The sequence below is a fragment of the Mesoplodon bidens genome (assembly GCF_964165515.1).
Source record: "Mesoplodon bidens genome assembly, chromosome: 12".
Taxonomy (NCBI): Eukaryota; Metazoa; Chordata; class Mammalia; order Artiodactyla; family Ziphiidae; genus Mesoplodon; species Mesoplodon bidens.
Genome location: NC_138168.1, coordinates 91973526 through 91988500, shown reverse-complemented (window position 1 = coordinate 91988500; position 14975 = coordinate 91973526). Strand labels below are relative to the sequence as shown.

The 14975-nt window shown below is 50.6% G+C and overlaps 2 protein-coding genes across 2 annotated transcripts in view; both read left to right on the top strand.

Moving 5' to 3' along the window:
- The window catches only part of UNC93A (unc-93 homolog A), a gene marked incomplete at both ends in the record, with an annotated part of 41251 nt that extends 34784 nt beyond the window's left edge, over positions 1 to 6467 (top strand). The window contains 2 exon segments of the mRNA XM_081250505.1: positions 168 to 397; positions 6290 to 6467. Of these exon segments, the coding sequence (XP_081106631.1) occupies positions 168 to 397; positions 6290 to 6467 (408 nt within the window).
- Positions 6468 to 12594: 6127 nt separating this feature from the next.
- On the top strand, positions 12595 to 13548 carry GPR31 (G protein-coupled receptor 31; the record flags this gene model as incomplete). Its single annotated transcript, XM_081251159.1, has 1 exon — positions 12595 to 13548. One exon carries the CDS (start codon positions 12595 to 12597, stop codon positions 13546 to 13548), a length of 954 nt encoding a protein of 317 aa, XP_081107285.1.
- Positions 13549 to 14975: the final 1427 nt, after the last annotated feature.

The following is a 14975-nucleotide window of genomic DNA, read 5'->3' as shown; positions in this document are numbered from 1 at the left end:
CCTTAGGGGAAGTCTTTTAAAACTGCCCTAACCTCCCCCAGGCAGCAGCCTGGCTGGCTCAGGTGCCCTTCCATGGCTTCCCCAGAGGGTTCTGCCCTTTCTTCCTCGCCAGCCCTTGAGGCTCCTCCCGGGAAAACAATCTGTCCCCTTGTCTGTTCCCTCCCCAGCGTGAGGGTGGCAACGTGGGCAGATCCCACAGCTGGAGGAAGCTGGGTCTGGAGCAGCAGTCGGTTAGTTTCCCTCTTTGTCCTTTCCTCCCGCCGGGGCTCAGCACCCTGGAGGGGCAGCAGGTGGGAGAGGAGTGCGTGTCCAGGGGTGCCGTGGGGACCGGGCGGACGGTGCCGCATCACCCGGGCTGCGGGAGCGGGCACGACGGGTGCACGGCGCCCCCTGGCGGGTGGGGCGGGCGGAACAGGGCGCGCGGGCGGGCGGTCCTCTGCCCGTCATTCACCTGAGTTCCCGGGGCGATGCTCCAGCCACAGGTGATGCTCCTGCCCACCTTCCTCCGGCTCAGTGACCCGCTTGTTATTTCTGTTAGAACATCAGTCCGACTCTCAGTGCAGTGCTCCTTCAACTCTTCTCCCCGAGTTCCTTACAAAAATAAAACAAAAAACCACAAGCCTCCCCACCAGGCTGCTTTGGGAGGGAAAGCCTCTTATCTAGGAATTCAAAAGCAGGTCATTCTCCTTCGAGGCTCCACCCATGTCTGCCCTCGGGATGTTTTCACGTTGTATGGAGCAGCCCTTAATTAGAGACTAGTTCCTTTCTTCCAATCTCCAGTCCTGTGGGGTTTCTGTTTCCCTCCACCTACCGCCCTGGAATGTGATCAGGGACCCGAGTGGAGATTTTAACCTGTGGCCATGAGATCCACAAGGATTCACTGGTGGACACACACAGGGAAACACGCATTCCATCGATGAAATTCTGAGGCAAGGGAAACGTCCTTAAAGAAACCAGGTTTGGGAGGGTTTATATTTAATGTAGGTCTGTAGGAGGTTCCAAGGACGTGGGGAACCCCAGGGCCACCATTTGAAGGTCTTTGCCCCCAGCCCCTCCCCTCTGCTCTCTCTCCTGAGCCCCCTCGCTGTCCCACCTGCCCCTCCAGCTCTGCATCAGAGTCTCCTGGAAGGCAGTCTTTTTTTTTTTTTGATTTAACTATAGTTGATTTACAACGTTGTGTTAGTTTCAGGTGTACAGTAAAGTAATTCAGGTATATATACGTTTGTTTCCTAAGTCTGTGAGTCTGTTTTTGCTTTGTAAATAAATTCATTTGTATTATTGTTTAGAGTCCATATATATGTGATATCAGATGAGATTTGCCTTTCTCTGTCTGATTTACTTCACTTAGTATGATCATCTCTAGGTCCACCCATGTTGCTGCAAATGGCATTATTTCATTCTTTTTTTTTTTTTATGGCTGAGTAACATTCCTTTGTATATATATAACCACATCTCCTAGAAGGCAGTCTTGATCTCTGCTGTGCCAGCAACCTGTCCTGAGGCTTAATCCTAGCCATTTAGCTTCCTTTCTTGACCCTACAAATTCCAAGCAGGCTTGTTTTGCCTTGAACAATCTTGTCACACAAGGAAGATATAGTAAGCAAATTCAAATGTATCATCCATTTATTCCACAAGTACTTATTAAGCACTTGTTAAGTACCATTGTTCTAGGTCTGGTGGACACAGCAGTGAACAGAACAGGAAGGTGTCGCTCTCCAGACGTTTCTTCTCTGTCACGAATGATAAGCCCCTGGGGGAAGGCGCTGTGAGGACCAGTGAAGTGACATGGGGTGTCAGGACAGCTGTCCCTGCAGCGCGGGAGGGGAGCCGCTCTCCCGTGCTGGGTGCGTGTGTCCAGCTCCGTGACGAGGTCCTGAGGGAGAGGATCACAAGGTGCCCAGGAGAAGAGAGCCAAGTCGGGTCACGGGAGCCTCCAGTAGCCAGAGACAGCCTGGGGGCAGGGTGTCTGTAGTGTGTGTGTGTGTGTGTGTCTGCAGTGTGTGTCTGCAGTGTGTCTGTGTGTCTGTGTGTCTCTTCCTTTCTTATAAAGAGACCCATATATTGGATTAAGGGTGCACCCTTTTCCAGTATGATCTCATCAGAGCAGATTGCAGATTACATCTACAATTATCCTACTTCCAAAGAAGGTCACGTTCTGAGGTTCTGGGAAGGATATGAATTTGCCGGGGACATTATTTCACCCAGTACAGAACCCACTGGAGAGCACTGATCAGAGGACTGACGTAATATGACAATTGTAAAAGGCTCACTGGCTGTGGGTGGAGAAGACACCGCGCAAGGCTGGGACAGAGTTGATTAGGAAACTACTGATTCGATGGGGCAAGAAATGGCATGGCTGACACCAAGGTGGGCTGGTGGCTGTGGAGGGGTGAAAGTGGTCTGATCTGGCATATGCTTTAAGGCAGAGTCTACAGGATGGATGATGTAGAGGCAGGGAGCAAGGAAAACTCCAGAAGTCTGGCTTAACAAGAACTGAGACTAAAGTGGCCCCTTAGATGGGGAAGGCTGGCAGTGGGGCAAGGCCACAGGGTGAAAAATCAGGAGTCTGGTTTTGAGTCTGTTAGTTTTGATATGTTATTAGACATTCAGGTGGTTTTGTTGAGGGGGTACCACACGGAGAGAGATAGACTCGGAAGTTATCACCATATAGATGAGATTTAAAGTCATGGCACAGCAAGAGAGACCAACTCTGAGTGAGTGGAGATGGAGGAAAGCAAAGATCTGGGGTCTGAATCCTTGCATTTTCCAGGCTTTGAACATCAGCAGGAGGGGCTGGGGAAAAGTGACCAGTGAGATAAATGACGGCGCTGAGAGGGACACCGCAGAGCCCCGACGGAGAAAGTGTTCCAAGAGACCGGGCGCGCCACGTCCACGGCTGCCCATGCGATGGCCGGCATTGGTTTGGCAACGATGAGGTCTCTGGTGTTCACGACCAGAGCAGCACAGGGGAGTTGGGGATGAAGATGGGAACCTAGTGGCTCAAAGAGAAAAGAGAAGTGTTGAGAGTGGGTGTTTCCAACTCTTCCCAGAGGGCTTCTCTGGAAAAGAGACACTGGCCCAAGCGTGGTCTTGGGGTCAAGGGTCATTATGTTGCTGAAAGTGGGGTCCAGCTACTTGCTGCTCAAAAGCCAGTAACGCTTGCTTTATTTTGGATGTCAGGAACCAGCGGGGAGGGCAGACCCCTGTCAAAGACTGGCTCTCCCCAGCAGACCATCAGTGGGTGAGAGCTTTTAAAAGGGGAGTTTCAGGGGTGTAAAGGTGGAGGGAGGGGGCTACATGCAGAAAAGGCACAGTCAGCCCTGATGGTCATCTTGAAATTGGTCATGCGGTGCTCTGATCAGCAACATCTTGATTGTTTTCAGCACAGTTAGTCTTCAGTTCCAGGGTCGGTTTGTTCCCATTTTCCTGAGGCCAGTTCTCGGAATTGTGGCGGCTTATGTCGTGGCTACAGACTAGTCATCATGTAGTTAACTTCTTCCACCTGGTAGGGGTTTCAGTATCTATTAAAAAGCTCAAGGGACATGGTTCAGAATATTATCTATAGCCCTTGAGAAGGAACTAAAGGTCCCTGACTTTGCTTAATGACCAAACTATTATTATGTAGTCCTACTGGGCTGCTTTACTTTGCTTCTGCATTTTCTCACTTTTCTAATTAAACTTATTCTTAAGCTAAAGTTTTCTCACAGACAAAAGTCAGGCAGAGGACATGGGGGGCACAGACCATAGGTCCTGCTCCATTTCAATCACACGGTTGAAATCTGTGGGAGTTGGGAAGGACAAGGCATTAAGATGATTCTAGTTTAAATTCTTCCTGTGATATTGACAAGAAAAGCAAGACTAGTCAGTAAGATTAGTGACTTGGCCTGGGTCACATACCCCAGGTACTGGAAAAAATGGTACTAGAACCGGGCTTCATAACGCCTAGTTGAGGGTGTTAGCTACTAAAAGGGCAGATAGTGATAATAATTCCAAATGCTCTTCAACTGAGGTAGATGCTCTTAAGTTTTTGGAAGTTTTTCCTGAATTGTAACATAAAGACAGAAAAGGTATATGTGTACAGTTTGATAAATTTTCACACACTGAACACACCCACGTAACCAGCACCTAGAACAAGGAACAGACGACGACCAGTATGGACCCCTGGGGACCCATTCCCATCACTTCCTCCAAGGCAACAGCTCCCCAAACCATAGATTCATTTTATGCACTTATATGTGTCTCTCTCAAGTTTTCATTATAAAAGCATCTTGTTCATGTAAGTCCTTCAAGCAGTACAGCAGTGATGACGGTCATAAGTAAAAGTCCATTCACAATAAATATTTACCATGCTTCCAATGAACCAGGTGCTGTACAAGTTTTGGTTTTCAATGAATGTTAACTGGCAAAATGTCAAAGGCATGGTCACAGGGAAGGAAGATCTTTGGGGGCCAGGAAAGACTTCCACATTCACTTAATCATGCTGTTTTCCCTGTCTCCCTCCCTCAGGCTTGGTAGATGGGGTCCTTTTTCTATCAACCACCTGGGGTGTGTGGGTCTTACAGATGGGACTGAGGGGTAATCAAAATAGGGAAAATTCTATTATGGGTTCAGAGCTTGCTTGAACGCCACCAAAACCCTAGATTTAAACATCGTAATGAATCCAGCTTCCTCCCAGTCCTATCAGAGGAGGGCATGCAAGAGAAGAGCCGCCGGCCGCAAAGAGCAGGCCTGCGCACTTGAAGGTGAGGTTAGAAGGATGCTGTAAATGGTTGGTGCTTGTGAGGTCCACATAACTTCCGGGAAAAAGCCCCAAGGGCGTGGGCTTCAGCGTGGAGCCGAGGTGGAAGGTGGCCCTGGCGCATGGATGCACCTCTGAGTCAGTTTTCTGACCACGAAGTCCAAAATGCATGTGGTCAGTGACCAGGGGGCACTGAGCCATCCTGAAGCCTTTCCATGTCTGAGGAGGCCCAGGGTCTCGTAGAGAATGCAAGCCACGGAGAGAACTGAGCCCAATGAGAACTTATCAAAAGGAAGCTGAACGTGGAAAAGACACATTTGGAGGAGGAATGTGCTTTCTCATTTTGGAAAACAACGATCATTGTCACCAGAGAAGTGATCCCTGCATTTTCCTTATTGCTCAGGTGCCCTTATCCGGACAGTCGCCTCCTTCCCCAGCCCTGACGCCCAGGCGGGCACTTAGCTTGACATCCTGGAAGCCCATGCGACCATCTCAAATTGACGGGAAAATTTAAAATTGTTGCTCAAACTCAGGAGGTATAAATCGCTCACCTGGACAATGCAGCCTAAATACCCTTCCTCAAGTCTGCAGGGCCCTCCCCGTGTGCACATCACTGAAATCCTCCCCAAACCCGCCCTTCGTTTTATGCGCCTGAAGACAGTCAGGGGAAGAACTTAATTAATTACACTTCATTTTTACAAAATTTACCAGCACATGTGGCTGGAGGATAAAAATAAATAATGAACAAGTGAACACGTCAGACCGAAAAAGAGAAATGCCTTCTCGGCTACATACAATGAATTACTGTTATTCTTGGTTTGCTAATTAGAAAATCTGCAATGGTTCCCTTTTGCTTGATACAACTTAGCCAACATCTTCAGCTCTTGTGTCGTGCAGTTTTCATATAGTTACGTGAAGCAGTTTATTGGCCCTGAGCGGTTATAACAGTGCCTGTAATCTAGTAGATAGCAGGGAAACATTAAACAGTAATCAAGAGAGGCAATAACACATTGGAGCCCGAGGCGCTGAGTAAAAAGATTCTTCAGTGAGGCTCCTGCTTTGAGATGCTAGACAGTTCTCTCGGGTTAAGGCCTGAAGTCGACAGGCGTGGCCCACGGGCCCTGGAAGAGGGGGTGAGACCCTAGGGGCAGCATTCAGCCTTCCTGGAGGGTAGGTCCAACCTGCTGTCTGCTTTAAACATGGCTTCAACGAATAATAAAGATTCATTTTGGAAACTCAACTGTTTTTATGTAGAAATAATGTATTTTGAGGCCCCACTAAGGTGCATCCCCAGGAGACCCTGGGAGGCCCACCCGACGAGCCTACCACCTCTGAGCCCTCAGGTGTATCGTTGATGGGCCACCAAGCCCTTGGCCTGTGTGGGTCTCATGGAAAGAAGAACCCCCGCCAGGGCGTCCATACCCTGGACGGGCTCCTGAGCCCTGGCCCTGCCCCTGAGGGGATGACCCCCTTCGTGAGGAGAGCAGGATGCATCGCTAGGTGACCAGCATGCCGGCTTCTGGTCCTGAACCCTTCAGCTGGGCTCTGCAGCTGCCAAAGGAAGACCCCAGACTCGCCCTCGGACCAGACGAGAGAGGGTTCCCGCATCCACACCAAGCCGGCTGGGGGACCGGCTTGTGGAAGTCACACCCACAGCTGGACGGTGGCCCCCGGCGAGCCGGCACCCCAGGACCCGCCCTGCACGAAGCACTGTGTCCAGGGCTGCTAGGAGCGGTGGGCAGGCACCCTGTCCAGTCTGCGTCCTCTGTTTCTGCCCGGGTGGTCCTGCTCCCACCCACTGCCAATCCAGAGAACAGGCAGAGGCCTACTGTGTGCTGGGTGGTCGCCACACAGGGTCAATAAGGCAAACAATGTCTGTGACAAACGTTACCGAAGGGTGAAAGCCTAGCTCTGGTGCACCCCTAGCTGGGGGGAGACGTCCGACTGAACGCAGCCCAAACGCCGAAGAGCCAAGGGTCTCCATCACTCCAGGAGGAGGGACGCCAGGGCCGTAAGACTGATCAAGAGGGTCTGCAGGGACACAAAGGGCTGTAACGTGCTCCACAAAGCGAGTCTGAAGTGGCGTGGGCCCAGAGGAGGGCGCAGAATCCTGCCGGGGGGAAGGGACACAGGGCAGGAAAGTGGGCTTTGACAGCCGGGCGGCAGACATCTTTTGGGCAAAATTAAATTCTTTTTTATTCAGAAAAATTCAGAATGTATTGTGCTGCTCCTTCTGTGCTGAGACTACAAATACTTATAATTCTTAGAATACGTCCCAGCTTTAAGCGATTTATATCCCCGTGAGGAGGACCAATGAGCACACGCGTTTGTAAACAGCGACATGATACGTAATTCAGTACGATGTGTACTTGAGAGGCAGCGGGGGCAGGGGAGAAGGAGAAGCATCCCAAGGCAGCCAGGCGCAGGGAGGGGCCCAGCGCCTGGAAAGGGCAGCCGGGGACGTGCAACCACAGCCCAGGCCCAGCTGTGGACCGCCCGGCGGTCCCATGCTGGGAGGGCCGCCCACCTCTCTCAGCCTTGGTCAGCGGCTTCCCCACAGACTCTCAGAAGTCCCCAGAGCAGGCCACGGCCTGGGCCAGAGTCCTGTCCTTCCTCTTCCCGAGGGGCCTCTGCTCTCTCCCACGTGGGCTGACTCTGCAGGAGACTTGCTGACTCTTCACTCTCTCATCTGATTTTCACCTCCGGCCTGGGAGGGGGACCTTACAGAAAGGAGCTATGTCATTTCCAGGAAAAGAGGTCATTTCAGAGGAAGAGGCTGGAAGCAGTCCCAGAGGTTGGAAGTCCCCGCCTGGGGCAGTGTGCAGGGGTCCTGGGCACCAGTCTGAGTTTATGGTTCATGTCAAGGAAATTTAGCAACCTCAGAATATTGCTAGGATGTGAATAGCACCAAAGGAAGGAATGAGTGCTTCTTGCCTAAGAAATCACCTTGAGCATCATTTATTGTTGCAGAAAAAATTTTAATCTTACAAAGGTAAAATTTCAGCAAAAGTTGAATAATTGTACTTAATTATTTTTTTACATCTTTATTGGAGTCTAATTGCTTTACAATGGTGTGTTAGTTTCTGCTTTATAACAAAGTGAATCAGTTATACATATACATATGTCCCCATATCTCTTCCCTCTTGCGTCTCCCTCCCTCCCACCCTCCCTGTCCCACCCCTCTAGGTGGTCACAAAGCACCGAGCTGATCTCCCTGTGCTATGTGGCTGCTTCCCACTAGCTACCTACTTTACGTTTGGTAGTGTATATATGTCCATGCCACTCTCTCGCTTTGTCACAGCTTACCCTTCCCCCTCCCCATATCCTCAAGTCCATTCTCTAGTAGGTCTGTACTTAAACTCCAACACGGTGTGCAAATGCACTTCCTAGTTAAAAAAAAAAAAAAAAGCCCTTTAATTTTTTTCTTCATTTTTTTTTCACTACAGGTGTAAATGAACTGAGTCTCAAACTCAACATGATGAAAATCCCCTACCTAGACCTTCCTGAGTGGGTACACAAGAGGCAGATGAGGACAGACGTTACGGCGGCAGCACAGGACTGGTCTTCAAAGGTGTCTTGTTAGTTTCATTGCTCCTGGAGAAATCAACTTATACCAAAATACGGCATTCCTTATACTTTTTGTGAACCTGAGAATGTGTAGTTATTTATTCATTCGTTTGTTTATTCAAGAAATCAGTGGGGACTTCCCTGGTGGCGCAGTGGTTGAGAATCCGCCTGCCAATGCAGGGGACACGGGTTCAAGCCCTGGTCCGGGAAGATCCCACATGCCGTGGAGCAACTAAGCCCGTGCACCACAACTACGGAGCCTGCGCTCTAGAGCCCGTGCACCACAACTGCTGAGCCCACATGCCACATCTACTGAGCCCGTGCACCTACAGCCCATGCTCCGCAACGAGAGAAGCCACCGCAATGAGAAGCCCGCGCACCGCAACGAAGAGCACCCCCCGCTCGCCACAGCTAGAGAAAGCCCGCGAGCAGCAACGAAGACCCAACGCGGCCCAAAATTAATCAATTCATTCATTTAAAAAAAGAACTCGGTGGATCACTGCCACACACCCAGTCCTGCTCTGCCCCTAGGGGTGGAGCTGTGTCTGATCCAGGTGACACACCTGGGTCACCCAGTGGTGGTGAGTGAGCAGTGATGACGGCAGTGCTATTTTCGAAGGCTGGTCCCCGAAGGCCCTCTTGAGAAGTGACTGTCGAAGCGAGTCCTTGAAGGGAAGTGAGGGCAGGAGCGTCTGCGTGTGCGGGGAGACGCACGACGGCGCCTAGAGGTTGAGGAGGTTTTTGTGACTTTCTCTTGCAAGAATAAGTAAAAGTATCCAAGAGCATTTTGTAAATTAGATACTACCACGTAGTCTCAGGTTACAAAAATTAAAACAATCTCATCCTGATGCAGAATTAGAAAGTTGAAAGTTCAGTGGAAGGGAATAAGTAGTAAAGAAATAAAGCCAAATATGTAGAATATGATGAATTTGCTGTTGAATATTTTGTACTTTTGTTTAAAATTTTTCCTTCTGTTGCATCACGGGAAATCACAGACGCCCTTCTGTGGGGCTAGCACCAGCGAGTAGAGGCGGTCCATGGGGGACAGGCTCCCAGCGGGCGGGGTCGGCGTGGGGTGTGGCCAGCCGAGTGCCACCCGCTGTCCCGGCCAGGATCCCTGCAGGAGGCAGGTTTCAGCAGTGCCTTCATGCCGCTGTTGAAATGTCCATGTCGTAAATGAAACGAAGGTCACTGGGAGCCGTGCCACGGCAAGGAAAGGCAGGGAAATCGTTGCTAAGTCTTTGTTTATGTCACTAGCTATCACTTTATGAAAGATTCTAAGACATGGAACTTGTGTCTAAGGTATAGGAGGGCTTTGCGTGTGTTTGATTTTAATTTTTGTTGTTTGTTTTTAGTAAATAGGTGTAAAGTTGACAAAGAAGATCTTACGTTCCTTTGGTGTTCTTTCTAGATCTATTAGGCCAGGAATCCGGGGAAGAAAAATAATTTGAGGGGACCTGCCGAGGAGGCACTGAGAGTGGATTCTCCAAGGACGGGACCCTGCGTCCACGGGCACCAGGCCCTACCCCCTGACCCAGACTTGCACCCCTGGGACTGTGTCACAACCCGGCAGAGCTGCAGCCCTGTTGCTCTGTCAGTGACCTGAGACATACCCCTCCAGCCTGGTTTCGCTGGGCTCGCCCCAGGTCTCTTCAGCTCTGGGAACTTGTACTCGGCCCACCGAAGTGTGAGTTTCAGGGACAGGCCCTCTTCTTCCTGTTTCTCAGGCTTGTGGTTACGAAGAGCCGGCCGCTCCCCAAGCTGTGACACTGGACGGGCAGCCCCCTCGTGGGTGAGTGGGTGGTAGATTCCCACAGGGCTTGGATGTGAGGGAAACTTTGAAAGAGAATCACAGTTTACTGACCAAGTATTCTTCATTTATTGACATCGAACAAAAAGTGAAACCAATTGGAGTGAGAACAGAGAAGTTTTCTTAATAGGAAGAGTATTGAAGAAATAGAATGGTTTTTGAAAATGGAGTTTCTAAGGATAAAAAGATTTAACAAGATCCCTAAGGGAAAAGCTCGAATATTATAACTTTAAAAGAGAGGAAGTAAAGGACAATTCAGTCTTTCAGAAGTAAGGAAAATACACCAGGGTGCTGAGAAAGACAAGCAGAATTTTCAAAAATTCTGTAACTTTGATTTTCTATTTTTAAAAAGGAAAATGTGTAATTATTAATGTTTATGTTACCTATTGAGCTAGAATATTTATAATTTAGAAAGTCTTTGGTGGACTGTGGACAGAAATCTGCAATTAAGGGGTAGCTTTTAACGTCTCTCAAGTTATCAATGTATTAAGAGAAAGGATTTAATCCGTTTCTTCCCTGCATTTGTGTAACTCCCGTCCCTGAAAAGATGAGTGAGTGCCAGCTTTTCTGGTGTTACCGTGCGTGTGCTATGGCATCCCTGGAGGTGAGACACGTGGTCCCCAGCCAACCCTCACCTGGAACAAACGCATCCTTTTGTGCCCACAAGAAACCCTTTATAACAGGCATGCAGTTCATGGGAGGTGTCACTAGAGGCACCAGTCGGGACGTTTCTGCAGCTCTGGACGCTTGGACGACTCTCCAAATGCACCTTCTTAGGAAACACGAGGCCGGTGAACCTGAGTGACACAGAGATGGGGGAACGTGTGGGCTGGTGGCCCAGCTGGAAAGGAAAACCCTGATAAAATTAAATCAAGAAGGACTACAAGTCAAATGACCCGAAATGTCATGCAAATCAATAGTCGTGGTGGGCTTCATGAGACATAGACTTTTCATGCACACAGGAGTGAGGCTGCTGCCAGCAGGGAAGCGGTGGGCAGCGTGGTCAGGACCCTGGGCTCTGGTGCAAGCTGGTCTGGGGGGACCTTGCTTTTGCCGCTGACTGCCCTGTGACCTGGAGCGAGTGACCTAACCTCTCTGAACTGCCACGCCTTCATCCATAAAAGAGAGCTTTCCCAATGCAGCCAAAAATAAATAAATACATTTATTAAAAAAATAGAGCTTAAAATTGTACCTACTGCACCTCGTGTTGCTCGGCTCATTGCAATAACACAGGAGAGCACATGACACGTGGAAAACATGCAGCGAACTAGTAATTCTCACTGTTGAGACCCCTTGGAGCTTCCAAGTTAGGTCTCAGAAACGAAGGCATCGAAGAACCGTGGAACTGCAGTTGGGTGCGAAATTGTATTACTACACTGGGAGAGAAAAAAAGTTTTGTTAAAAGTCTAAGCATCGGGCCTCCCTGGTGGCGCAGTGGTTGAGAGTCCGCCTGCCGATGCAGGGGATACGGGTTCGTGCCCTGGTCTGGGAGGATCCCACGTGCCGCGGAGCGGCTGGGCCCGTGAGCCATGGCCGCTGAGCCTGCGCGTCCGGAGCCTGTGCTCCGCAACGGGAGAGGCCACAACAGTGAGAGGCCCGCGTACCGCAAAAAGAAAAAAAAAAAAAAAAAAAAAAAAAAAAGTCTAAGCATCGTTTTGTTAAAAGTCTAAGCATCAGACAGGTTAATAATGACTGCACCAAATGTATCTGGCACCCGAGATGTCCCAGATACAGTGCACAGTGCTGTACCTGTAAGAGTATCTCACATACAAGGACCCCGCAGGCAGGTATTATCATATCCACCCCCACATTGCTGCTAAGTGGAGAGACCAGATAGAACCAGAGTCCATTTGATTCCAAAGCCCAAACCAGGCTGAGCAGGGACTTCCCTGGGAGTCCAGCGGTTAGGACTCTGAGCTTCCACTTCAGGGGGCACGGGTTCCATCCCTGGTCAGGGAAGCCTCCTCAGCAGAAAATCAAATCTAACAAAACGAAAGGACAGGTGAAAATGGGCAACTACAAAATGGCCAGGCCCTCCCCCACCCATACCCTCTTCGAGGGGAACGCGGGACCAGATCTACCGGAAAACAATGCAAACTAGAGAACAATCTATTTGTTTCCGTCATTATTTTAACTTTATAGACAGCAAGTCTTCCCAAACTTCCCAAGCCCCTTCAGTGACAGCTGTGGGTGAAGAGCCATGCACACGCAGAGACTCTCGGGACACTAGGGCTTCCATTTAATGCCAGATGTGGGAAGTGAAACACAACTTCCCCGCTTTCAGGGAAAAACAAAACTGCAAGGGGTTTTTTCCCTCTGCCTCTGATCCTCTTTCCACAGACAAATTTTAGTTTGCCTTTGGCTTTATCCGGATGCTGGTCAGTGTGCTTTCTGTCCTTCTGCGGGAAAGAGAGCAACCTCAGGCCTGCGTCCCTGCCCTCCGCTGCATCAGGCTTGGCCGCGGCGGGGACTCGGCCCCATGCTGCCACCCAACTGCTCGGTGGCGCACAGCTACGCGGCGGAGGTGACCACAGCCTTGCTGCTGCTGCTGGAGTGTGCCCTGGGCACGCTGGGCAACGCCGTGGCGCTCTGGACTTTCTTCTTCCGTCTGAAGGTGTGGAAGCCCTACGCCGTGTACCTGTTCAACCTGGTCCTAGCAGACCTCCTGCTGGCCGCCTGCCTGCCCTTTCACGCCACCTTCTACCTGCGGCACAAGACCTGGGGCCTGGGACATACGTCTTGCCAAGGGATGCTCTTCCTGCGGTCCCTGGGCCGCGGGGCGGGTCTCGCCTTCCTCACCGCCGTGGCCCTGGACCGCTACCTCCGGGTGGTCCACTCGCGGCTCAAGGTCAACCTTCTATCCCTGCGGGCAGCCTGGGGGATCTCGGTCCTGGTCTGGCTCATGATGGCAGCCCTCACCCACCCAAGTGTGCTCCTCTCTGAGGCCGAGTGCCCCAGTTCTGAGCCCAGGACGGAGTCCTCCTTCAGCCTGATCTGGCAGGAAGCCCTCTTCTTCCTCCAGTTTATCCTTGCCTTCGGCCTCATCCTGTTCTGCAGTGCCGGCCTCATCAGGACTCTCCAGAAGCGGCTCCGAGACCCACACAAGCAGCCCAAGCTGCAGAGGGCCCAGGCGCTGGTGGCCGTGGTTGGGGTGCTGTTCACGCTGTGCTTTCTGCCCAGCTTCCTGGCCCGCATCCTGCTGGCCATCTTCCAAGGGGCGCTCAGCTGCAGGTTCCTGAGCTCCATGGTCCATGCCGCTGACGTGACCGGCAGCCTCACCTACCTGCAGGGCGTGCTGAACCCCGTGGTGCACTGCTTCTCGAACCCCACCTTCAGACGCTCCTACCGCAAGCTCCTGTATACCCTCACCCTCAGGGCCCGAAAGCAGGAAGCAGAGGCTCCAGGCTGTGAGCTCAGAGATTCTTACTCCTGAGGATGGCCAGCGTCCACAACAACTACCCGGGGGACGCTGAGCAGTCACGATGGTTAGTTAAGATTCCGCACTACAAACTTGAACGCAACTTCAGCAAGTGTCACTGTTGTTTACCAGGATTTCCTTCAGCTATTTTGTGTCGCAGAGCAGTTCATCAAAATGAGCGATCAGAGCCTCCTTGACGCAATTCCGATGCACATTCAATCACTAAATGACTACGACACATTCATAGCTGGGAAAAGATGCTGTGGTGGACCGGTGACGCAGAAGGTGGTGGAAAGCGGCATTGCAGATGCGGTCCTGACTCTGTTTGGCGTTGGCAAGTCACGTTATCCTTCTGTGCTTGAATGCAAAAAATGCAAAAACTCTAGGCTCTTTTCCTACCTATTGCACAGACTTGTGGTAACTGACATGGGGAAGTGGAGCTTTGGGTCTAAAAACAGGTTCCACAAGGTATAAGTGTCCTGAGCTCAGTTCTACTTAGCTCACAACTGATTGGTAAACTTGAGCTTCACTTGCACAGGTTACACATTACATCCAAGACAACATAGTCAGTGCCCTCGTTTATTATAAGGAATACTTTCCTACTAAACTTCTCAAAATTGCTTCTAGTACTTTCTTTTTAAGTTTGAATGTCTGAATGCTTTTGGAACTCAATCTGCTTCCCCTGCTCTAAAAAAATCACTGTACTTTAAGCCTCCTGGGAGAAACACACAGTATGAGATACCAATTTGCATGTGAAATGGTGATTTTCACCCAATGGCAACTCCTGAGGACAGCAGCTAGGGACCAGCCCGGGTGCAAGGCCACTGCAGGGAAGGTGGGCACAGCCCCTGGACACCAACAACAGCGCATCTTTTCCTCTCACTCTTCTTAAATTATGTCCCAAATTTGTAACTCATGCTGGTGACAAAGGATTTAGAAAGTCAGCTTCCTATCTGCCTTATCTCTCACTCTCTGTTCAAGGCGGTTGTGCTCTCCCTCAAAGGGACTCACCACAATGCTTAGAAGAGGCCTGGGGTCTGCGTGTAATACAGGGTCCCATGCAGCCCACACCGGGCAGCCTCACCTGGAGCTGCACCTGTACTGCCCCCAGGGAGAGACCTCTGCTTTTCCCAGGAGGCAGTCCTATGATCGCTGTAATATTTAAGGTTAAAACTGCATTAGGCAATAGAAAAGGGCAAATTTACACCGTCTCCCGGAGCTGTTTGCCTCCCAGGTAGGTTCCTTACCAGAACCAGACTTGAAATGCGGGGGTGACCCCACTATTGTGCTTCTGAAGGCTGTAGACCCTGTTGACACCGGAAGTATAATGTGCCCAGTGGTCCCAGGGGAGCGAGGCTCCCATCAGCAACCTTGTGCTGTTTTCTTGGGTTTTATTTCCTCCTTAGTGAACAGAATTTCAAAGGGCTTAGAAGGGAAATGTG